This window comes from Gastrolobium bilobum, unplaced genomic scaffold, assembly GCF_033153095.1.
Source record: "Gastrolobium bilobum isolate Gb01-03AN ecotype WA unplaced genomic scaffold, APGP_CSIRO_Gbil_v1 utg5726, whole genome shotgun sequence".
Lineage (NCBI taxonomy): Eukaryota > Viridiplantae > Streptophyta > Magnoliopsida > Fabales > Fabaceae > Gastrolobium > Gastrolobium bilobum.
The window spans coordinates 490,676-517,625 of record NW_026896804.1 but is presented as its reverse complement, the minus strand read 5'-3'; the positions used below and the strand labels follow the sequence as shown (position 1 = coordinate 517,625).

General features: G+C 33.1%; 3 protein-coding genes across 3 annotated transcripts; 2 read left to right on the top strand and 1 right to left on the bottom strand.

The window, feature by feature from the left end:
* Window positions 1-2,759: 2,759 nt before the first annotated feature.
* LOC133302141 (putative transferase At4g12130, mitochondrial) lies at window positions 2,760-8,936 on the top strand. The gene is made up of 5 exons (XM_061501891.1): window positions 2,760-3,343; window positions 7,707-7,960; window positions 8,071-8,169; window positions 8,261-8,419; window positions 8,511-8,936. The coding sequence occupies exons 1-5, from the start codon at window positions 2,874-2,876 to the stop codon at window positions 8,753-8,755; spliced, it is 1,227 nt and encodes a 408-aa protein (XP_061357875.1). The 5' UTR covers window positions 2,760-2,873; the 3' UTR covers window positions 8,756-8,936.
* A 1,029-nt stretch (window positions 8,937-9,965) lies between these two features.
* LOC133302156 (LRR receptor kinase BAK1-like) lies at window positions 9,966-12,569 on the bottom strand. The gene is made up of 4 exons (XM_061501905.1): window positions 12,140-12,569; window positions 11,639-11,899; window positions 10,617-11,495; window positions 9,966-10,447 (listed from the first exon to the last, which is right to left on the bottom strand). The coding sequence occupies exons 1-4, from the start codon at window positions 12,567-12,569 to the stop codon at window positions 9,966-9,968; spliced, it is 2,052 nt and encodes a 683-aa protein (XP_061357889.1).
* A 13,045-nt stretch (window positions 12,570-25,614) lies between these two features.
* LOC133302136 (probable calcium-binding protein CML13) lies at window positions 25,615-26,429 on the top strand. Its single transcript, XM_061501884.1, has one exon. It carries the CDS (start codon window positions 25,721-25,723, stop codon window positions 26,162-26,164), a length of 444 nt encoding a protein of 147 aa, XP_061357868.1. The 5' UTR covers window positions 25,615-25,720; the 3' UTR covers window positions 26,165-26,429.
* The last annotated feature ends 521 nt before the right edge of the window (window positions 26,430-26,950 follow it).

Sequence of the window (26,950 nt, the reverse complement as noted above, 5' to 3'; positions counted from 1 at the left end):
TTTTTATGTCTGGTGTTGTTCTTTATCATATAAATTTTATATTTTATACTAAAAATAAATTATTTATTATTTATATTTATATTTTTTATTTCCAAATATATTTTTATAACTCAAGATTATATTTCCAGTTTTTTTATGTCTACAGAAATTTGTGTAGTTTATTTTTTCCATGGACTTATTTTTCCAGGGTCTTGTTATTTTAATGTTATTTAGTTCTAAATTAGCTTCAAAGTTATTTTTGTGTCTGGTGTTGTCCTTTATCACATAACTTTTGTATTTTATAATGAAAAATAAATTATAATAAAGGGTGGGTGGAAGAAATACAAGAGCATAAGATATCCTTAATAAAGGAGAAAATAAATAAAAAAGTGATTTGTGATTTAAAGATGATAGTTATAATCATAGTGGTTAAAATCTCGATTTATCACTACGATTCTAAGTTTTTACAATTTTTTTATCAAAAATTTTTTACCAATATTTCAAACGCTTTTATGTTTTTATAATTTATTTATATTACAATTTTATGTTTTACGATTTTTTAGTCTCCTTTTCATTTCACTTAAAATCTCAATTTTAAGTTTTTAACAACATTGGTTATAACAGTGTGTAAGTTTTCTTTTAATAGTTTGAATATGAAATAATTTATAATTATTAAAAAAATTACCCCAAAATTGTACACATTTTAAATTTTCTAAAAAATAACAGTTTTTGTTATTCAAAAATAAGTTTTAAAAAGGTAAATTGAAAAATTATGAATGAAAAAGTTAATTTCTTAAATAAGAATTATCTATATTATTTAAATTAATTTTAATAGTATTTTACATCAATTCCATGTACCACGTAATCGAAATGGCTTTACTTTGCATTATATTTCAAAGCTGGTATTGAAAATTATCGTTATGATTTTATTTTTTTTTATCAGATGATATCTTCTTAATTAAATCTTAAGTTCAACTACTGTGTTTTATATAATTTGGAAATGAATGGTGATAAATTTCAGTTATTCATTCAAACCAGCAATTAAAATAGAGAAATATTTCTCAAACTGGTTGACTATGATGCACGGACACGGACACGAGACACGACATGACATGCCGGCACGTTAATTTTAAAAAATGTCATATTTTGACACGTTGAGACATGTTTTGATATTAAATAAAATTTTTAATATATATAATATAATTTATATTTAAAACATATAAGAGTCCATAATAAGTCATATAACCAATCAAATATTTAAATTTCATAACATAAATATAAATATAAATAATTTTTCGTACTTTGTTAATTTTTAATGTCAAATTTCATAACAGAAAAAAATTAATTTATAAATTATTTCTTTGAAAAGATGTAAATAAAATAAAATAAAGATTAAAAAAAACGTATCCGAGCGTTAACTGCGTGTCAGAAAAACGTGTCGAAACGTGTCAGAGAGTTGACCGTGTGTCCCCAAATGTTGACCGCGTGTCGGAGCGTGTCCGTGTCGGACGCGTGTCCGACACGCAAAATTTCAAAAAAGTAACGTATCCGTGCTACATAGCTGGTTGATATATATATTTTTTTGGTTACCTCAAAATTACGTCATTTTGTTTATTTTTTTTATATTAATTGATTTACCGTTAAATAATTATGATTCTCTATTTTTTTATTACCATTAATAAATCTTTGTATCGTTATGATTTAGTGGCGAAGATATTTGAGAAACGATAAGCTCATTAAAATGGAGAAGGATATACTTACCACCAAAAAAGTTTACAACCTTTACAACTAACTTAATCATCATTAATTTCCGTCAATTTAACGGTTATAATTTATTGGAAATTATTGGATCGCTTTTATTAATAATTATTAATTTCCAATAAATTATAACCGTAAGATTGACAGAAATCAAAGGTGATTAGATTAATTATAAAGGTAATAAATTTTTTTGGTGATAAGTATCTATTCTTATTAAAATAATCATTTTCACTTTATTGTTAAAAAAATTGTCACTAATCCTTCTTCTGTTGGTCTTGGAAGTACAATGGTTTTGTACGCCTCCCCAAGTTGCTTCCCTAATATTTGATTCCAACTTGCACTCTCGGAAATTACTGACCGCTGGCTCAATCGTAATGTTCCGTACATTCCACAAATATTCCATTCTTATTTCTTAGTCCATAAAAATTACTTTGACCATTTGAGTTGAGATGTTGAACAAGGTTTTTATTGTACGGTCTCTTTGAGTCTCTGACTTCAAATATTATATTTTAATTTCGTGCAGCATCTATACAGGGCATTTTATCTGTCGAAACACATTATTTGTTTGTTATTCTCTTCGCTAGTAAATCCTTCATCCTTTGCTGATTAATTTCGGTCATGAGGTGTAATTTTTATGCTTCTTTTACCTCCCTGGCCAAGGTTCTTTTTTCGCTCTCTCTCTCTCTCTGTGTGACTTCTCCAACCCTATTTTATAAGAGGGTTATGTTTATCTCATTTTACATGAGATAAACATCTCTCCTACACACACAAAAAGAGGTTGGGTCCCACCGCTTTTTTTTCTCTCTCCTTTTACATGTGGGTCCCATTTATACTTTTGTTTCTACAACATAAGGTAATTCTTTTCCTACAACATAAGAAAAATATATCCCTTTATAAGATTGGTAACTTCAGAAAAATAATTAAATTTTTTGGATAAGGCCTAAGCTAGAAGCTGACGAGTGGATTCCCTCACACGACTTTCATCGAACACCTATCGATCTCTAACCTAACGTGTCAATGCTCGAACTAACCACGAGGCCTATTCGAAACTGAAACCTCCCGAGTCCTGGCTTGTGTTGTGCTCATCATCAGCTTCTTCTTTTTCTTCTTCTTCATTTCCAAAAACAATAGTAGCCATGAACCGTGTTGCATTTTCCAAATTCTTTGGGCACCGTTGCAGAGCCATCCACCACACCACCCGCAAGCAGTTTTCTGACCATCGCGGAACTGATCTCCAAAGTGCTGGTCCCGTGGCCTCTCTCCTCAAGTCCCGTTCCGTTATACGATTCCGAGGACCTGACACCGTTAAGTTTCTTCAGGGCCTGTTGACCAACGATGTACGGCGATTTGGTGAACCCATTGGTGAAAATACCGAAAATTTGCCTACACCCAACGTGGATGTTGCGTCGGTTCCTCCTATATATGCTGCGTTATTGACCCCTCAAGGGAGATTCCTCTATGACCTCTTTCTCTATAAGCCGCCCAGGTCCAACACCAAGCTTGATAAGACCGGGACTGGACCTGGGTCTGACCCCGATGAACCCTTTGATTTGTTTGCCGATGTGGATGCTTCTGTGTTGGATGAATTGTTGCAAACCTTCAACAAGTGAGTTTCCTTGTCTTCCTGGGTTTATTGATTCTTGCTATGGAGTTTGATTTATTTTTTTCTGTATTATTTATTGATTCTTGCTATTTTGTCCTTACTTGGTGAATTCGGCTACTGTAAAGATGTATCTATTTGGTGTTAATTTTACAATGCTACGAATCAGGGTTGCTAATGGCAAGAGCTAGAGAGAGAGTTCATTGACTTCCAATTACCAATTAGTATGCCTTTCTTTCGGGGATTGTTAAGTTATTCTTGGAATATGACATTTCCATGTTTGTTCCAGCTTTAAAAAAATATTTATGGGCATTATTGACTTCCAAGAAAGTGTTTTGCTTCATTTTTTATTTCCATGATGATTTCTATTCCCATGACGAAGGGTGGTTATGTGCTTTCCATTGACATCAGAATGGAATTGTAACACAATTATTAACTTCCACTCCAATCATTTTGAGTTTTGAAAAATATTCTTGAAAATATTAAATGCGAACCAAACATCTTTCTGAGAAATACATTATCATAAACCTTGAAACAGATGTGTCCTTGGTTTTTGCTTTTTTGTAATTCACTTTTATTTCTTTTAGTTGTTGGCAGTTAGCCAATTACCAATTAGATAGGGATCATAAACATAATATCTCTGATCCGAAAATAGTTCCATGACTTCTGTTCAGAAGTGTGCTCAGCCCACTAAAGAGGACTAATATGTTGTTATCTGGATCGAAATAGTATAGATGAACCAGGTCTCTTCAATGATCGATCTGGGTGCTAGTGTGGTGGACCAGTGGTTTCCGTAGGGTGGTGGTGTGTTCACCTACCGCGCTTAGGGGTGTATACAAGAGTGCAGTAAGCAAATGGCCAAAGAATGTGTGTATATAGATGGTTGTGAAAGGTTCTAGAATGTGTGGAGGGGAGTGGGTGTGTCCCAAATGTGGGGAATGACGCTCTAGTAGGTGGTTATTTGAAGAGAGTGGAGAGGATGTTTTGTGATATGGACGTTTTTGTTCGGGCATTTAGCCACTCTTTGGAACATGTGAGAAATTCCTAGGTTCTTTGTGGACATGAGAAATCTCATGTATCATTCAATGTCTACCTCCTCAACTGTGTGATTCAATGTCTACTTCCTCAACTATGTGGGCCTGTGTAACAAACTGATCTCACAGATTCAAGAATAAACCCAAAAACAGAGACAATTTCTATATATTTCTCAATCAACAGTATCAATTACAATTAAACATCAACACTAAGAACAGTATTAATCCAACATTCTCCCTAATCACAGATAACAGAAACAGATTGCAAAATAAAGGAAAGAAAGATAGATTCAGAGGAGTTGGAGAGCCCCTGATCTTTCCCAAAGATCCTAAGTCCCAATTGTCCAAAAAGATCCCCCACTCCCTCAGCACTGCTCCCTATTTAACTGAATTCCCTAACAAACTTTCCCTCCATGATGAGTCAGCGTAGAGGAATATTATTCTCTGCATCTCTGCTTACGGTTGAGCCCCTAATATCAGTTATGGGTCGTAACAATACTCCCCCCAAAAGGTTCACCTTGTCCTCAAGGTGATGGTCAGTAAACTAGTGTCCTCCCCCAGGATCTCACTGCTTGAAATATAAGGGCCAATCGATGTATGAAGCAACATAACCCACCATCGGGATCCCATTGTGTGAACTGTAAATGCCAACATATGCTTGCAGAAATATAAACTCCCCCCGGATCCCATTCCCCTTGTCCCTCTGCGTTAATGACATCGTTGCTTTCCCACCCTTGAAGTATATTCAACGCATTGATCTCATGGTTGAAACCAGAATACAAACAACCCTTGCAGAAATCATAAAGCAGGGATGGGTTTGAATAACTTGCAGTACTGGAACAGAAACCACTTTGTTATCATCACCAGAATTTTCATGACCAATGCTCCTTTTGTTCTCATCACAATCATACAGTCCGCCATTAAGTTGATGGATTTCTGCCATAAGGCTTTGCTGCCACTCTGTACTTGAGGAAGGAAATATGACCCAAAGCATAGATTTGACTTTCGTGACCCATTTGGATTTTGGAAGCTGAAGTTCCTTCGCAACGTCAGTTTTGATGAAGTTGTGGGATGACCCACTATCGATTAAAACCACCACCCTTTTACCATTTACTTCACCCCAAACTCTCATCGTTCGACTTGAAGAAATACCCCTTAGACTTTGTGTCGGCAGTTGCAAGGTAGCGTTTACTTGGACAGCTTCTGCCTCCTTTGTGTTTTCCTGTTGTTCGTCGCCCTCCCAAATGTCATCGTCGTCAACCACTAGAAGATTCAGCTGCTTGGCTTTGCATTTATGACCAAGGCTCCATCGATCTTCACAACGAAAGCACAAGTCAAGACGAGAATGTTTCTTCAGCACCGTCTGAGGCAAGCGATGACTTCCCTCGCGTTGTGTGTTGCTGGACAAGCTCTCCATGGATCGTTGGATGGGGTTGGTTTGTGCGCTAGGGTTCACGTGAGTCCCAATTGAGTTCTTGGAATTTTCTGGTACTTTGTTACTCACTTTACCCACGGACCAAATTTTTTTACCCGAACCCGAATCCTCCATTTGGCTTGAATTGCTAGTATTAACCTGAAAAACAGATTGGGCTTCACGAATTATTGGCCCGTTTGTCTTGTTGGGCTCGTTCCCCTTCCAACCTTTAGAAACTAGGGCCCATTTCTTCCTTTCTATTCTCTGAGCTTTCTTTATCATCTCCGGTGAGACCAAAGAATTGTTTCCATCTACTCTCACGATCTCCATTTGGTTTCTTTTTCCTTGCTAGATTTCGCCCACCTTTGCGTCAACAAGGTGCATCTCCTCTTTCACGATATCTCTCTTCTCATTTGCTTTTGCACGCGTTTGTCGCCATTGTCTTCGTCCAAGGATGTGTTGCAGAGACTTCTTTTTCTTTTCATGAAAGTTTGAGTCCGGTGGTTCCAGTGGAGGTGGTGATTTGACAACCACCACTGGTGGATGTGGTGCAACCGGAACTTGTGATTTCTGAACCGTTCTCTGTTGATCTTTATTCCTTTGTCGATTCCTTTCCGCTGTCAGATCCTGCAGCGATCTGATTGCTTCAACTAACCCTGCCTCTACACGTCGAAGTCCCTCCTCCGTTCTTCTCTCCCTCGCCTCCATTGCTTCCAATCGATGATCCATAGTTCTGGTCCAAACCATTCAACTCTCCCAAGAAAGAGAGCTTTGATACCAATTGTAACAAACTGATCTCACAGATTCAAGAATAAACCCAAAAACAGAGGCAATTTCTATATATTTCTCAATCAACAGTATCAATTACAATTAAACATCAACACTAAGAACAGTATTAATCCAACATTCTCCCTAATCACAGATAACAGAAACAGATTGCAAAATAAAGGAAAGAAAGATAGATTCAGAGGAGTTGGAGAGCCCCTGATCTCTCCCAAAGATCCTAAGTCCCAATTGTCCAAAAAGATCCCCCACTCCCTCAGCACTGCTCCCTATTTAACTGAATTCCCTAACAAACTTTCCCTCCATGATGAGTCAGCGTAGAGGAATATTATTCTCTGCATCTCTGCTTACGGTTGAGCCCCTAATATCAGTTATGGGTCGTAACAATATTGTAACAAACTGATCTCACAGATTCAAGAATAAACCCAAAAACAGAGACAATTTCTATATATTTCTCAATCAACAGTATCAATAACAATTAAACATCAACACTAAGGACAGTATTAATCCAAGATTCTCCCTAATCACAGATAACAGAAACAGATTGCAAAATAAAGGAAAGAAAGATAGATTCAGAGGAGTTGGAGAGCCCCTGATCTCTCCCAAAGATCCTAAGTCCCAATTGTCCAAAAAGATCCCCCACTCCCTCAGCGCTGCTCCCTATTTAACTGAATTCCCTAACAAACTTTCCCTCCATGATGAGTCAGCGTAGAGGAATATTATTCTCTGCATCTCTGCTTACTGTTGAGCCCCTAATATCAGTTATGGGTCGTAACAGCCTGTCTCCGACTTTAACATCTTTAAAGTTATAGCTGCTAGTGTACCCAAGAAAAAATAAAATTATAGCTGATAGATATTGAATGGTAAAGAATGAGAGATTTCTCTTGCACCTAAGATTCTCTCTGTCTGTGATTATGCTATGTTGCTTATGGATGTCATAAAGCCTGATGAACTAACTGTTAGCATGCACAAAGTAGATCATTCGGCTTGCCTAAGCATCTTATTTTCAAATTGGTCAGAGCAAGCCAGTTTATACTTTGGTCGGTCCTTCTTAATTGCAATTAATCTTTTTCCGGTTCTCTCTCTCTTCTTATTTCTGAGATTTGGTTGCTGAGACCTTAACATTTTAGTGCTGCAGATACCGGTTGAGGTCGAAGGTTGAGATTGATAATGTCACAAACGATTTCTCATGCTGGCAGCGTTATGGTGCTGGCATTCCTGAGAAGTCCTCCCATGTAGAAGAACCAGAAGCAGCCTCTGTTGGCTGGGGTGCTGGTGTGGATCGTGCTGCAATGTCAGCTTCACATGGGAGTAATCTTGGCTGGCAGTGGTTTAAGGATCCCAGATTGGTCTGTCTTGGTTTCAGAGGGATCTTCCCATCAAATATAATTCGTTAGTTAGCTATTCCTTTACAGCTAATAAGATTTGTATCTTTTTATGACTGCAATCTTTTATATTATACATTTGGTCTAAATATTCCCTCTCATCTCTACCTGTTTCAGCACCTCTAGTTGAGGTTGACAAAGAAACTGATGAACAGAATTACCTTCTATGGAGAATAGAAAAGGGAGTAGCAGAAGGATCAACTGAGATTCCAAAAGGTGTATATTTGTTTCCTTGTAGAAACTCCTGAAAAGCATTCTTTTGATGAGTTCTCTGTCTCCAATATCTTAATTAATTGACCATGTCCAGGTGAGGCAGTACCACTTGAGTATAATCTTGCAGGCCTTAATGCAATTAGCTTTGACAAAGGCTGCTATGTGGGCCAGGAACTCATAGCTCGGACACACCACAGAGGGGTGATTCGAAAGCGCATAGTTCCTCTAAGGTTTCTCGCTAAGGATGGGAAAGGTAATGCTCCAAATAGTATTTGGCTTCTTTATTATTTTCTTTTCTGTTATATAATGATGCACTCTGAGCCATTCCTTTTCTGCTATTCCAGAATTATTAAACAAAGTCATTCCAGGCTCAGAAGTAATGAACACGGCATCTGGCAAAAAAGCTGGTGCCGTGACTACTGCCCTAGGAGGTCGTGGACTGGGGCTCTTGCGACTAGAGGAAGCTTTGAAGGGGTCCGGTGCCTTATCCATTCAAGGACAAGAGGATGTGAAGGTTGTCGCTAGCAGACCAGATTGGTGGCCTTCTGAATGGCTTCAAGATCATCAACAGCACTCTGCTTTTGCCTAGGATACGCAAGACAGTTCAAATTTATGAACAATTTTGCGGGTGAATAGCTTGTAAACATGGAGTTAATGTAATCCTAATGCTTCCAGTGGGTGAACGGCTAGTAAAAAAGGAACTATGCGATGGCTGTTGTAGATTTTAATGCGGAATAAATTTCATCATGGTAATGTAGTTTGCCATTTTTCCTCCTGAGAATCTTTACGTAAAACAACTTTGTTTGGCAAATTAGAAAAGAATCATATCATATACCAGGTTTTTGTACCTGCACAAAACTATCCTTTTGCCAGTTGTTTCAACCATACATGATTGTAAATAGTGTGAACTTGTAGCTTTTAGTGTCTTGCATTTTAACGACTACTGCATCAGAAAAACGATACAGCCCAACCCTCCCCACCCCCACAAAAAATAAATTCAGCAATGCTTCTCATGCATTTTTTCTTTTCTTTTCTTTTGGGTCATATGTCACATTCCCTTGAAAGTTTACCTTTCCAATTACCATATTGAAATACATAGGCAATCACAACAGCAATTCTTTGTCATGGGGTCTGATGGCTGTATGCAATACTGTGTAAGGATTTTACCTTCTACCTAGAGACAGTTTGGTCACTTTGGTGTACGTTAAAAAGAGAGAAAACAGGCATTTGCTTGTAATTTTCTGCCAAGGGGTTTCATACCTCAGTAGAACGTATTTTCATTTTCTTTTTTCTTTATGAGCTCCTCAGTGGGAATCCCTTTTGGTAATACTCTAGAGTAGGGTCCCTAGCCCCTAACAGGTTATATATATATATATATATATATATATATATATAAGGAATTAACATTTAAAAGTTATATAAGATTTTTTTAAAAAAAAAAAAAAATTACGAATGTTCTTTAATCTTTAGTTTTGGTTAAGCGGTGCTATTGTAATTGCAAGGATTCTGAGTAGCGAGTAATCTCAACAAACCACCAATAATTCGTTAGCATACTTCAGAGAAATTTTTGGATAGCTATTAGCCAAAGCCTACCCCTCGTCACCCTTAGATTTACAGCAAAAAGATATCCTTCAACAATCCCAGTTGTTCGCAATAGGCAGGAGAAGAATCCATTTAAATTTATAATTATTTGGCAATGGCTAATTTAGGTAACATGGAAATAATAGCAATGGGTGAAACCCAGCAATTAGGAATTGTATCAACGTATCCTTATTATACCAATAGAAAGTAGTAGATCATCATGAATGAGCAGGAAACACGCTCAACTCCTGAATCACATCTGCCATGGTTGGTCTTTGGTCAGGAAGCTCATGAGTACACAACATTGCAAGCTTTGAAAGGGTCTCTGCTTCAGATTTAGAATATCTTCCCCTAAGATTTGTGTCAATAGAATCATCAAATCTGAAAGACTCAACTGCCATCCTTATTGAACTACCTATTGTCTTCTTGCCAGATAGAACTTGAAGTACAATAACCCCAAATGCGTATATGTCACTCTTCTCAGTAAAGCGTCCGGTAGTAATGTATTCGGGAGCTAGGTATCCCATGGCAGCACTTACTTTTAGAGCTGAGAAAACAACATCATCTGCAAGAAGCTTAGGTAGTCCAGCATCCATGATCAATGGGTTAAACTCATGGTCAAGGAGAACATTTTCCACTGAAATATTCTGGTGTACTATCGTAGGTTTGCTAGCTTCATTGCTGTGTAGATATCCAATACCTGTTCATAAACGAATAGCAATTATCAACCAGAAAGAAGAAATATATATGTATGATCTAAAGTAGTATCTTATTCAGCATGACATTGAGAGTCATTCAGTTTTCCTGAACTTTTTGTGTTGTAACATTTGTTGCTTAGAGAATATAGGCAATTAGGAAGAACAACTAACCCTTTGCAATGCCCTTGATGATAGAAACCCTTGTGGACCACTCAAGCACATTGCCACTTCCATCCTCCATGTCAAGATATTTAGACAGGTTACCCATGGTGGCAAAGTCATAGATAAGGAAACATTCACCTCTACCACTTGAGCAACAGAAACCTCTCAGCCTAACAAGGTTTTCATGTCTCAGTGAGGTTAATAAGCTCAACCCCTTTACAAATTCAGCTTCCTCGGTTTTGCAGCATGTCACGCTAAGGCTTCTAATTGCCACAAGAGAACCATCCCTGAGAACTCCTTTATAAACTGCTGAGAATTTGCTTTTACCCAGTAAATTGGCTTCTGAAAGGTAATGTGTTGCAGATTCAACCTCGTCCACATTAAACCTAAATTGGTTTAGATATTCATTACATAATCCACCAGCATTTTGACCATCAGACAATGGATACCATCCATTACAATACTCAACATTAGCAAGTGCTGATGGACTTTTGCTGTAGAATTCTTTGGACTGGTCAGGACTAAGTTTCCCTTCAGAAGAACTTGATGCATTCCTAATCCTCTGCTTTTGACGGCGGTATCTGATGAATGTTAAAAATCCAGCGCCTATGAATGAGAGAGTGATAGTTATAACACTTGCTGTGATGACAGTATGAGGAAACCTTCTTGATTTTGAACAATGGGTCTGGTTGCAATGCAGCTGGATATTTGCAGGCTCGGGAAGAGCCTTTGGAGGATTACTACTTTTGGATAGGTCTTGATCTGAGGTGTAAATATGGTTAACGTCTAAATCTTTATCTTTGTTGCAAGATCTCAAAGTAGAAAACCCAACTCCACATAACCTTGGGTTGTTTGCACCTTGAAATCCTTGCCCAAGTCTCTTCAATGCTTCATTTTCATTTTCAAAAAGTTAAAATCAATATATACTAAAATGCACAAAGAGATATACGAAGAAAATATGGGGTGGGGGGAAGGAAAAAGGTATAAACTCAAGTAAACTATACGACAAGGAAAGGAGGGTAGAGGCATGCCTGAAGGAACATTCCCTGATAGAGAATTGTTTTGAATATCTAGAACTTCCAAATGTGCAGTAGTGGCTAGTGCTGCGGGAATCATACCACTGAAGTTGTTAAAGCTCAAAATTAGCCTGCTTAGCTTCTCTAAGTTTCCCAAGCTAAGAGGAATTTGACCTGTTAATTTGTTATATTGCAAAGCAAGAGTACTAAGCTGCTTCAAGGAACCCAACTGTGTAGGTATATTACCCACCAACTGGTTATCGCCCAACTGCAGCACTGGACAAAATAAAAGTGAACTTGGATTAACTTATGGAACTTAAACCAAGCATATTCATAATACATGTCCAAGCAAACTATATAACAATCAGTGTTTGGCTTTGGCAACAAATTCATATGATCAATTCATACGACTAGAAGTTAGGTATCTTCTTCACCTACATAAATTTAGAGTTGTAAAATTAAACTACTATATATAACTTGAAATATACCATAAGATTATATTGTATACTTACTTACCTTGAAGACTAGCCATGTTGCCGACCTCAGGAGGAATGGTTCCAGATAGATTATTAACATCGAGATAGAGATCAACCAGATCAGTGAGATTTGAAATCTGTGTGGGTATCTCACCAGAAAGATTGTTATAATGCAAATATAAGCCTGATAAGCATTTGAGTTCAGCCACAGCTGGAGAGAGCCACCCTGAAAGTCCCATTCCCTGCAAGGAGATGTTGGCCACTTTGCCGTGCTCGTTACACTCAATCCCTTGGAACGAGCCACTGCATGGATCACCATCACTGATCCACGAGCTAAGGATCTTTCCTTCTGGGTCCAGAGAGGATTTCAAGTCCATCAGAACTCTAACCTCTGCATTTCCATAAACCATATGCTGATTGGAAAATGCAACCAATAGAAACAGAGAAAGGAGGAGATGAATGGAATTCATGTCTGATTTTGGAGTAAGAATACTCAAACAGAAGCGGAAGGAGAGACACCCAATTGAGTTTGCATCTTAAATAATCTAAATTTGGTTTAACAGCATGTTTGGTCACCTTGTTTGTAGACTTTCTAGTCTATGATTTTGTTAGTTTGTGGCTAGACAGAGAAGAAGGAGAATCATTTTGAAAGAGTGTGTGTAATTAATTGATTTAACTTTATTATGAGTTGCTGACAGCAGTAGCAGGTTGGTTCCCATTGCATATCTTTGACTCTAAGATGAGAAGGTTTTGGGGGGGAAAATAGGATTTTTATCATAACACTATGATAGTCGGCGAGAATGGCTGCCACTCGTTGGGACAACATTTTCATATCGTGGACTTAATGATGTGGGTCTTGTGGACCCACCCCCACCTTTCACTATTTGGTTTTCATTTTCAATGAGCATTTTGTTTTTTTTGATATCATTCAATGAGCATTTTAATGCTATAGTATTTGCTATTTTCCCCCTCATGAAATTAAATCCAAAAAGTATTTACGTTGCACTTGTTATTAAATATCAAGGTTTGCTAAAACAATTTGCCCACTTGAAAATTATCAGAGGTAAAAAATTGTAATCATTTTTAGATTTATTTTAGTTTAGTGACATTTCTAGAAAAAAAAAATTAAGTTTTAAATTTTATTGTCTTAACTTCCATAAGAGTATTTGTAATTTCTTCCTTCGAATAAGGCGTTTAAATAACATGAACGATAATATTAGTAATGATGGCTTGTTCCTCGACAAAATAAAGAGGAGATTTGGATAAATTTGCCACATCTTCTAAGAAGAGGAACTACTATTTGAAAAATCTCCATCAAGTAAATTGGTTATGTGGGCCATGTTATAAATTCAATGGTGGAGATAGAAAAAATCCCGTCGATAATAATAATAGAATAATATAATACTGAAGTATTTAAAGGTAGCAAATAATGATATATGAGATTTTTCATTTCTTCTAACTTTTTTCGTCGATAGATATTATAAAATTACTATTCGAAGATAAATAGATGAAGTTTTCGTATGATCTTTGCAGTACAGTATTCCTTTTTCGGATAGCATACTAATCATTAAACTTATGTCGTTTTGCGCTTGCTAAACATACATAAGAAATTTTCAAACATATATAAGATTGTAACAGTGGAATAGACGAGTTTGCAAAACCATCTTGCGAGTTGCTACTATTAATGGTATTAGCTATGACACGTGGCAGATTTGTTATTTCTAGGAAAAAATAAAAGATCACAACAAAAATACAAAAAACAGTTTCTGGTATTATCAAATTTTATATATTAAATTAAAGTTTTACAATAATTAAATTCTTTAGTTTATTCATTCTTAAATAAAGATATGTGTAAATTTTAACATTTTTAATTTATTATACACATTTGTATAATTTATACTTTTTATATTTGATCTAATCTTAAAATTACATGTGCATTTGAAATTTGATTCACTTGGAAAGTCTTCGAGGTGAATGGAGGAAACCTACCCCTGAACCTAACTTTACAGCTAACAAAGAAAGGAAAAAAAGAAAAGAAAAGAAACTCGGAACTAATAAGAAAATTGAAGTTAATTATTGCACATGATAATAATAATTTGAAGTGAATTATATATTAAAGTGGTGGCTACTGACTTGGTTTTCAACTTTAAAGTCTCAACTCTCAACCTTCAACTACGTTCCAACCCTTTCAAACTGCTCTTTGACAAAGTTCTGCAAAGGGACAAAAAGATAACTGTCTTTGCTCATGGATTCTCTCTTTTTTCTTTTAAATATAGCTATACTAACAAAAGTAAAAAATAATAATTTAATTGCATAATAAGATATCAATAATTAATATTTTTTATGCAAATGATAGTAGTAAATATTGTAAAATTTAAGCTATTTCTAATAAATTAAAGATTTTTGCATAAATTTATAAATAAGATATTAATTGATATTCAAAAATTGAATTGTTTGCGATATGAAAATAGGGATAGGATATTGTGACACCCAAGTTATGTTACACCCATGTGACACCCAGTCAATCTCACCGTTAGATCGCTTATGTTGATCCAACGGTTATATTTATTTCCATCTTTGTATGGTCATGATTTCCCAAATTTAAAGTGAAAGCATTAAATATGGAAAATCATAACCATACAAAGGTAGAAATAAATATAAAATATTAAATTTGGCAAATCATGACCATACAAAGATGGAAATAAATATAACCGTTGGATCAACATAAGCGATCTAACGGTGAGATTGACTGGGTGTCACATGGGTATAACATAACTTGGGTGTCACAATATCCTATCCCATGAAAATAATTAAAAACATAAATTATAACGTTTTATAATAATTATTGCAGACGACAGTAATTATTTATGGGCATCACATAGGGAAAAATTTAAAAATTGTATTTTAAATAAAAAAATGAAAATATAGCGATTTGAAACCAATTTACGAAAGTATTACAACTAGTTCACATCGTTTTAGGCGCAATTGATTGCGCATCAGAAGAGGCACAACAAGCATTGAGTTGCGCCTTTTCTAATGCATATCTTCATCCATCTTCTCGCACTTAATCCATTAATTCATTATGGGATACATATGCCAATTTTTTGACAAGTTTTGTAACATCTTTCGATTATTAATCGAAGAATGTTACTTACGTATTTCATATCTAATTTTATACGTATATTATACAGAAGACTTGAAATATAAATCTTACTGGAATTGACTTTATTCCATAATATTAAAGTACAAACAATACGCTTACAAAAAAATAATTACAACAACAGAGTATTTAGTAACCCCTACAAAATACAAATATTGTAATCATCATATAAATATGGTCTAGTACACATTACAACCAGATAAAATGTAGACTTTATTTGCTAATACTTCTTCCTTGCATACACACAACATCTACTTTAAGCTCTGTCCTCCATATTTGAAAACACATGCTTAATGAGAATTTTATCCTAATGAAGATAACAATTTAAAAGGTTTTTTTGCAAAAGTGTAGTGTTCCAACCATAACTTAGTATGAAAAAATCATTCATGGTTTTAAATGAATAATATTAACATCCTAATATTTGAAAATAGTCTAACATCACAAATATATAAGTATCATTATCTGCCAAGACATTTTCGTAAGCATGTATTTTTCTATATATCATAGCCCTATGCATTGCAAGGGCATTCCCCTGCTTCATCTTGTTTAAGGAATATGTTCATTGACTCAAGAAACCCAATTTCTTGACCATGCATATATTTAGAGTAGCTTAAAAGAGGAATCTCATCAATTCTTTAAGCAGACAACATGTGGATACCTCTGAAACGATCCCATAATAATAAATTCTAAATAATAACATATCATTAATTAAATTTTAAATTGCAATAAAAGTAAGAACAATCACATCACTACATTAAATCTAAAAAAAAAATATGAGTTATAAGAATTTTTACTGTACAAAAATTTACCGTGATAATTTACAAAAAAAAAAATTAAATACATAATATATCAATATAATAAACATGAAGAATGAAAATAAACAACTAAATAATGCATACAATATTTATCACATATAGGCTGTATTTTTCAAATATAATAAAAAATAATAATAATATATTTTGGCATCTTTGAAAATATTTTTAAAATGACATCTTTGACTAAAAGATGATCACAAAAGATATTTGTAACTATAATAAATATCTTAGATATTTAAGATAAGTAATGATTAAGTTTTTAGATATTTATTGAAAGTAATAATTAGTTTTAGATTTTTATAAAAGTAATTATTAGATTCCTTTTATATATATATATATATCCCCTTGTAAAATTCATTTAGAAAAGAAATAGAGAGAGAAAGAGAAATGAGAGAAAAGAAAGAGAAAGAGAAAGTTGAAGAAAAGAAAATAGAAAGAAAGAGGAAAAGAAAGGGGAAAGGAAAAGAGAAAGGTAATATTAGAGTAAAATCTCATTCTCCTAATTTTGTTCTATATTATGTTATTTGGATATACATTGATTCATAAATCTTTGTGGAATTATTAATGTTGTTGTCTTATTTTTTTAACAGACTAAACCAGACTTTTATTTTTTTGTAAATAAGACAAGCTACAGATCGATAATTATATTAATAACAAGTAATAGGTTAGGTCAGGCTAACGCATTTAAACACAGACTTAGCCTTTTAAGATCAAAGTCTGACCCGACTTGGTTCGTTAACACCCTTAATTACTGAGATTTATCTCACGTGTGTTTATGTTTATGCTAACATTTCTAGAAAGAAAGAATGCCTAACCTATGGTTGACAGGTGAAGGATGGGGAATAACAATGTACTTTTATAAGGATCGTACAAATGTTTACATCATGGTTGGTGAAGAAGGAGTGGATGCTATTTTCTACCTTAACAAAATAGAGACTTTTACACGTAGAGCAAACTAGATGAGACTTAAGACACCTATAGTTTATATGCTTACTACCTTCTCTGATGTAATCTAGTTTAATCCAGATGTACTAGTGAACTCGACATATTGTTTGATGTACAATTAAATTTAAGATTGTTTTATAATATGTCTTCTTTTATATACGCTGCGTTAGAATCTTATACTCTTTAATTTAAAATAAGATTACAGAATTAATGTGATATTCTTTATGCTAGTCAATTATAGAGGATGTTACATAGGTTATTATGCACATAAACGATAATTATAAATTTCAAAATTATAAATTTTCTTAAATATAAATTAGAATGTATACACATATATATTCATAAATATATTATTATAATATGTGGCAACATAAATCTCAGAAAAGTAAATTACTAAATTGTAAATTGCTATAATATAGATTGTCAAAATATAAAGTGTGGAAACATATAATGCAAAAATGTAAATTGTTGAAGTATAAATTGTAAAAATATAAATTGTTGTAAAATAAATTGCCAAAATATAAAGTGAGGAAATATAAATTGTAGAAATGTAAATTGCTGAAATAAATAACATAAAATAAATTGGAATGCGGTGTTCTATTGGGACCTTTTAAGGGAATAAGAAGAAAAGTAAAATAAATAATAAAGTAACACTTCCATGGAATTTATATTTTAAAAGAACGAAATAAGTTATCATCACCCTTAATATTTACTTTTATCTTCCTTTTTATAAAACTTCTCCACTTTAGAATTTCTTTCTTTTTTCCTCCCTTTCTCTATTTAGAGTTTTCTCTAAAATTTTCGAAGACACTTCACTCCTTGATTTCTCTCAAATTTTAAACAATGACTAATAGTTCATCTAGCTTTTATTTATAAGAAAAATATTACCATGCCAATGGTAAAAATTAATATGATAATAGTAAAATATTATTTACCTAATAATCATTAAAGAAAACATTCCCACGTGGAATGTCTTGAAATTTTGTGTATGATAATTTATGTATTTTTGGAGTGTAATTTATGATTGATTTATATATTTTTGAAGTGTTGTTTATAATATTTTATGATTGATTTATATATTTTTGGAGTGTAGTTATAATAATTTATGATTGATTTATATATTTTTGGTGTGTTATTTATAATAATTATGATTGAGTTATATATTTTGGAGTGTTATATATTATAATTTTATGATTGAATATTATAATTTTATGATTGAATATTATAATTTTATGATTGAATTATATATTTTGGAGTGTTGTATATAATAATTTTGTGATTGATTTATATATTATTATTATTTTAATTATTTTAAAAGTTCAATAAGCTTTACATGATCTTATATTGAAATAATGAGTCATGATTATTTGTTATTGTTGGACAATAAAAAATAATAATAGAAATTAAATAACATCATTCAAGAAATAAAATGTTAAACAGGCACAAAGAAGAATTTTTTTTTTGACCAAATCTCTTTTGGACAAAAAAAAACTGCTTAATTCGAACAATCGAATTAAAAGTTATGACCTTTAAAATTTTTAGGGTGAAACATATATCTTTTATTCTTTCTTTCCACATATATATACTCATGACACAAAACCAAAGTCAAATTTCAATATCATTATTCCATACATTATTTTCACTTCAACTATTTCTCAAGTGATGACAAGATCAAACTCAAAAGATGAATACCTTGGTAAGGGATAGGACGATGAGGATTGTGCAAAGTGACATCATGTCAGTGAGTTACAAGCTAATTTGGGTGCAATACATGATCAATTGTGTTTCATTCTATAGGAGCATTAGGGGACTGTGAATGAGCGTCCAACTGGTTGCACCTAAAATAGTGCACAATCAATTGAGCCCAAAACGATATGCGAATGTCGAGTGGTTGTAATATTTTTGTAAATAGTTGTCAAATCAATATATTTTTTATTTAAAATATAATATTTAATTTTTTTTAGCGCAGAATATATCCATGTTAAGCTTGACAAGTATATACTTGTCAAGTTGAGTAAAGCATAATTTTTTGGAAACTCTTACACTCTTGAATGGCACTTCAACTTTTTCTCCCAAAATATGTTTCCATCATTTGAACAACAAACGAATTGTTTCAAGAGATTAGAAGATCACATTTATTCTCATTATAAGGAAAGGGAACCAATGTCACAATGCGCATATCTTCTTTGCTAAACTATAAGTGAGAAGCACTAATAGATTAATCATTTTTCTATCTCCATCTATGGGGCCAGACTGGTGTTTGCTTACTATATAATGGGCATAGCGTTTATCATAGACTTATCACTTATTTGCATTTATTCTTTTTCTTTATTGTACCCAATGAAAAAAAAAAAACTTAAATAACGTAAGAAAGTAGGTCCGTATAATGTATGAAAATATGAAAACCAAGGGGGACCCAGTATTGTCATGTGTGAATTCACTTTCAATGGTCCATTTTGGTGCACATCAATGCAACAACTTTATCAAACACTTCTGTGCAGCATCAACCAAGTACTTGCTTATTTAATTTTAAAAGAATTGCTAATGGTAAGAAGAAAGTAATAGCTGGAGCCTTTATTTTATTTTTTTGTTTCTGTTGAAATGGATAGTAGCCATTAAGAATATGAAAAGGATGCTTCTAATTGAAGCATGCTGGCGCCCCTCATAATCTCCCCACCATTCTCGATATGATTGAGAGAAGACATGCCAAACACTTAGAAAATTCAATTCATTTGTTTTTAAAATTTTACAAAGAGAAAACTACGAACCCATTTAGTTGAGCATCATAATACGATCCTTCTATATACAAAAAATAAAAAATAAAAAATGCAGTATGATATTCGTATATAAGAATATATCATCATATGAGTTTAATTTGGATGTATTTATCAGCGTAAGATATTTGCATATTATAACTAAATCTTATTTTTATATCTTCAGTTTATTATAATAATAATTATATAAATCACTCAATTCATTAAATTATATGGCATACAAATGTAAAACATTTTTATCATTATATTCTTATAATCTAGCGCCGTTCATAATACATTGTTACAAAATATTATGAATAAGTTGAATTGGGAAAGAAAAAAAAAATGAAGGGGTGACTTGTAAACTGAAGCGACTAAAAAGGATAAGGTTGGGTTTTAAAAGCAATTTTACCGATAGATGGCGGGGCAGTGTTAGTTGGCCGGTTTTGTCTCAGATTTCTTCTTTGTATTTCATGTCTTGTATGAGCTCAAAAGTGTATTTACTTCCATCCTTGAATTCTTTGTTATTGCATGAGTTATTAAAATCATTTCATAACACATATTGTTACCCTAGTTAGTAAAAAGGTTATTTATTTGGTGCAATTGAATTGAAAGTTCATTTCAATCACATTAAATACACGACTGAGTCAACGATAATTTTATCAGTTAGAATTTCGGATAATGGATATGCTAAATATCACATATCTTGGCTGTGGTACTGTTCTAATGGCTGAATTGTGGGGTTGTCTTCTTAGACTTGAGATAGCTTGGAAAAGGGACTTTCACCTTGTCTATCTTGAAGGTGAGATTCCCTAGTAACGCAGTAGCTCCTAAAAGAAGGGTGCAACCCACGACACCCAGCTTCTAATTTGGTCCAACGAATAAACAAAATGCTGGCTTAGGATTGGAGGATAAGGATCTCTCACATTCATAGGGAAGGAAACAGAGTTGCAGATTGTATGGCTTCTTTTAGTTACATGTAGGACTAGGAGTTCGACTCACCTCTATTATCATAAAAACGACACGAAATATAAAGTTTCTACTACTTAAGGTCAAGACATATATATATATATATATATATATATATATATATATATATATATATATATATAGGGTAGGATCCTTTGTCAAATTTAAAGTTTGACACTTCATCTGAGAGTCGTTAGATAAAAAAAGATCAATGACTTTGATTTGTTAGCATGTGACACTATTGATTTTTTTTTATAACGGCTCCCAGATGAGGTGTCAAACTTTAAATTTGACACCGGTGTCAATTGATCTTACCCCATATATATATAAAGGGTAAAGTGTGTATCATTTTAAAGGATGTAAAGTTGTGTCATTTTAAGTGAGAGAAACAGGTAGATAAAAGAGGAGAGAGAATGGTCAAAAAAATATAAAGGTGTGAGTCCCACCTCTTTGTGAGAGTGAAATGTCATAAATTGTATCATTTAAAAGGACAAATATTTTTCCCACATATAATATATATAGAGGTTCACATTTCTGCAGCTGCTGTATGTGCAACAATCAAATAGTTGTCATATATATACTTGAAAGAATTAAATGCGGGGAATCATAACCATACAAAAGATGAAAACATTAAATATGGAAAATCATAACCATACAAAAGATGAAAACATTAAATATAGAAAATCATAACCATACACCTGTCGTTGCTGTATGTAAAGCGGCTGCAGAAATGATTTTACCATATATATATATATATATATATATATATATATATATATATATATATATACATGTAAAAAAAATCACATAAGTCATTACTCAAAATTTAATGAATAACTTCATAATTAAAAGATATAAGTCAGATAACTATATAAGACATAAGTCTAAAAACATAAAAAGAGAAAATTGAATTTAAAAAAATAAAAGGGTTTTTTTTTAAAATAAAATAAAATAAAATAATTGAGTTTTAGTAAGAACGCAAAAACTTATGTTTCCGTCGTTTCTACGTGGCTTTACTTGCATTTTAACACGTTTTTATATTGCGTTTCTCCCGTTTCTACGTTTTTAGACTAGTTTTTGACAACAATGGGTGTAACCATGTATAATATAAACTTATACGGCTGGATCCTTTAATACATCAAGATGGTGTATAATCTAATCAGGTATAGGGGGTGGTGAGATTAGATCTGATAAGAGATTTATATATTAGGTTAATTCATCCTAATTTTTTATTTCCCCAATAAACCTTCAATCCTTTTGTGAAACTAAAACAACCCTGAAAGTTTCTTGTGATTGTCCTTTGTTGGCAAGTAGTCCCAATGAACTCCGCCACCAGCCATCAAATTCAAACTCTCGTCGAAAGAATAACCACTAATTAGCCCCAGCAACTCATAGAAAGAACAATCACTAATTATCACCATAACAAGTCATTGGATATACCGAACATAAATAAATAAATAATAAAATAAAAAACAACCTTTATTTACATTCCCTCCCCAGATCCTCCACTTCTGGCAAAGTTCACTATAAGATGATCATAAACCCGAAAAAAAAAAGTGATTATTTGGACTATCAAATTCGTTGTCAGTGGCAATGAATTTGGTGGACTCAGAAAATGTGTCTTGTGACATAACCAAACTCGCTAATAGTTGTAGCATGTTTGGAGACGTGGCAATTTGACAAATTTTTTGGCCGGCAAGACATTTCGACAAATTTTTTTCAAAAAGGCGGCAATATAATCAATGTCTGGATCTAGTTTATATTCTCAATTATAAGTGCTACTTTAAAAAAAAAAAAAATTGTTGCCTTCTTAAAAAGGAAAAAAGAAGTGCTGGATGGTATATATTCAAAGAAAAAAATCAAGAAAAAAATAAGTGTAATTGCATTGTCTTTTACTCAACCATGAAAGACTAAGAAAAAGGAATAATACAAAAAAACTAAGAAAAAGGAATATTGAAGTGTGTTTGATTTATTTAGTTGGAGGTAATTAGTAAATGAGTTAGTCTAATTAGTAAATGAGTTAGTCTAATTTATTTAGTATAATTAATATAAAATTTTAATTAATAATACAAATAATTTTAAAATTAATCAGAAGACATGTATGTTAATAATCTTTTTCTCTTCAAAAGGAGAACTTGGATCGGAATATTAACTTATTATCGAGAAAAGCAAAGAACGGGTGACTCGTGGACCCGTGGTACCGTGATTGATTTTTTTTTTATCCCTTTTTTGTGATTTTTTTTTCTTAAAAAGACTTATGGATTTAAAAATTTTAGCACCCCCGGCACATTCTTTTAATTTTAATAAATATTAAAAATGTGATTCTTTGTCAAAATTGGAGCTTAAACGCTCAACAAAGACTCATACTCTAATTCCTGCAATTTTTGAAAGCGCACCAACTCTAATTTTTGGATTTTTTTTTTTAACAGGTTAATTGGATTAAAAACAAAACCCATTAATTACACACAATGGTGATTAAATCCATATAAATTGCTTAGTTGCCGTTGAATTTTCGTTTATTCCTTTCGGGTAAAACAGAAAAGTAAAAAGATGTTGACAATAAATTTCATTTATGTTTCCTTGCCACTGGCCACGAGAAGCATTTTAAGCTTCGAGAAATTACTGCCCAATGCTGACCAAGTTCATAGCTAGATTCGTAACAAAATTGTCCAACAACATATGATGCATGCATGTTTAGCGAAGCCCATAGAAATGGCCAGATTTAGCGTTCTAACTCGGCCCATTGACGGCTGCCATTGAAACTATTTATTTTAAATAAATAACTATTTTTTTAAAAATTATTTGAAAACTTTAAAAATAAATAAATTCTACAATAAACTAATCTAAATAGGTACTAACATGCAATTTTAATAATTATGTTCTGAAATAACATTTCAAAAAAAAAAAATGTTCCTAAAGTAACTTATTTCCAAACATGCAATACACTTGTTGCACAATTCTTCAAGCCATTCAAATAAAAAGGAGCACACCTTTTATTTGATTATTGTTATTAAAAAATGTTAGCTGATGCTTTAAATTATTAAAAAAATGTATGATAGTGAAAGAATAATACATAAAAGTTAAAACAAATGATGCAATGTAGTTTCTCAAAATGAAGGTTGTTATGTAATAACCACTAGAAATTAATGCAATTATCCTTAGAAAATAATTTGATACGATAACAATGAAAATTACAAAAACGAGGGAATGTATCCTGGATGAGAATTTGTTTTATACACTTTAATGAAAATAAAATTCAATATGCATTTAATTTCATTTTCAGATGATATATTTGTATTAATAATTATTAAATTGTCATTTGAAAAACCTATAAAAAGTGTTATTGTAAAAAAAAATATTTTTATAATTATTAACAGAAATATATATCAATTAAAACAAATTACGAGTGTATTTACCAAAAAAATATTAAAGGTATCAAAACAGGTTATGACACGCGATTCGACTTGTGAGAAGATAAAAAATTAGCGTTCAGGGTGACCAGCAAAAAATTCATATTGTATTTGTGCTGAAAAAATGACACGTAAAAAATTCGTGTTATGCCATCTTTTTAAAACTTTAACCCAATTTTTTAAAAACATTTGGTCAATTATCATTTTGACCCACAATTTGTTTGTCATTTGTGTTGGGTTGGATCAACTTACAAAAAAATTTGTGTTGCGTTCGTTTTGAAAATTTTGACATAAATAAAATTTCGTGTCATGTTCGTATTGTGTATTCATGTCATGACAGATTTGTGTCGTGTCAATCCGTTTTGACACCCCTGTTTATGAACCAAACATGTTCTTAAAATACCCAACTTTAATGTGAAAAAAAAATGTTATATACGTAAAGTGTTTTACGGTGTTAGAGCTTAGAGAGACTGTAAGAAGGGGTGCATGTAAGAGTGTAAATAGACCAAATGATTTAAGCAGTGGCTTATGATTTGGCTACATCATATTAGATTTGACCTATTACATATAATCAAATAAAATTAACTTAGGCTTAAAAAAAAATTTATTTAAAAAACAGATCATATACTTTATTTTATATGCATGATCTATAAATTTATAGGTCAACCTATATCATATTATTTAAAATAAATAAATTATTAATTTAAGGATTTTGAATAATAAAGGAATATTATTTTATTTTTAATTATTAAATGTATAATAAGCTTAAACAAGCCAACCAGTGATTAGCCTAATATGAGATTTTTGTTTTTTAAATATAGACTAGATCAAATTTATAATTTAAATCTACAAAAAATTAACAGATCAAAACACACTTAAAATATTTTTTATAAACCTAAACTATTTAAATGAAAGTATAATCCAACCTAATTTATTAACATCGCTAGTTCAAGAATTGATGATTACTTCAATTCCCAATGGTCCGACATTTTAGCTCGCATGCAGAAAATAATTGATGATGCTGTACCAAAAAAATAATAAAAAAATATAATTGATGATGACGAGTCTACACCGTGCACCAGTCCGCACCACCACCCTATCTGCATTTTATTTTATTTTACTCTTTAACTTTTTTAATTGGAAAAAGTTCACCAATACTCTGGTGGTTTGTTTTAGAATCATTTATGTTCTTGTAGCTTTTTTATCACATGACACATATGTCTCTATGATTTGTAAAAGGGTGTGTTTTTTTATCACATATGTCCCTATGGTTTTTTGTTTTTTCACAAAGCACAGGTAAAAAAAACTACAGGAATATAGATGATTCTGAAGCAAATCACACGTACATACGTTAACTTTCCCCTTTTTAATTTTGATGCAGGGGCCCAAAAACGACGTCGTAAAAAGCTTGGGTGGGTTAATTAAAACGGAAAAATTAGCGTTTGAGTTGCGATTATTCCATCATCATCATCTGAGGGGAGAGAGTGAAGTGGGGGGATTTTCAATTTCGTTGTGTTGTGTTGTAGGCGAGAGTAGAGAACGTCGAAACCCGAAAAGCAAAAAAGGGAAATGGGTAAGGATCTGAGCGATGATCAAGTTTCTTCGATGAAGGAAGCTTTCACTCTGTTCGACACCGACGGTGACGGTCGGATCGCTCCTTCGGAGCTTGGGATCCTAATGAGGTCTCTCGGAGGCAACCCGACCCAAGCCCAACTGAAAGCCATCGTGGCCGAAGAGAACCTCACCGCACCCTTCGATTTCCCACGATTTCTGGATCTCATGGCGAAGCACATGAAGCCCGAACCCTTCGATCGCCAGCTTCGCGACGCCTTCAAGGTTCTCGACAAGGACTCCACCGGCTTCGTCTCAGTGTCGGAACTTCGCCACATCCTAACCAGCATCGGCGAGAAACTCGAGCCTGCCGAGTTTGATGAGTGGATCAGGGAAGTCGATGTTGGCTCAGATGGCAAGATCCGTTACGAGGATTTCATCGCCAGAATGGTCGCTAAGTAAAGACGAGATCCTGCAACAATTGGAATCGCTTTAAAATGATTTCTTTTTGTCTAGTGTTTTGATATTACTTCTGTTTAATATGTGATGTTTGCTTTTCTTCCATTCCGTTTCCTTTCAGTGGAACAATCAATTAACCAAGTTATGCTTATTTTCCAACATTTTTAACCGTGGTTATTCAATTTGCCCTATTTGTTTGATGAGATCTGATTCTGAGGGAGTTCATATCTGCTGTAATTGTTTCTAAGCTAAAATAGACCAAGTCGTGGTTGGGCAAATGTATGTATTTAATCGTTTGTTCCTTTTTGTATCAAACTTGGTTTTTTTTTTTTTTTTTTTTAATTTCCAAAAGCGAAGTGGAATGGGGAAGTAGAGGACGGTGGTGCAATCTTACTGAATAATCAAATCTTACACCGTGTAAAATTCATATAATATGTAAATGTCTGCATGCATGTGAGATTCCTCTCTTGCTTGAATGACGTCTGAACTTCAAACTTCAAGAATCCTTTTCCAGACATTCCCCCCCCCCCCCCTTTTGCTGCTTGTGTTCTAGCTGCATCTGACTTTTCTTGTTGAAGGAAGGGAGTTATACATATTATTTTTGGTAAGGAAATGAATGCAGGAAATATTTTGTTGGAAATTTTATTACTCTGGAGTTCGGTATTCACAAAGATGGCATATATTATTGATAGTTCAATAGCATTTGAATGTTGATTGTTTGAATGAGTGGGTTTTTACTGGTGCTAGTTGTTATGTATATAGAAGAAAGCAGATTGGTTTGACGTCAGC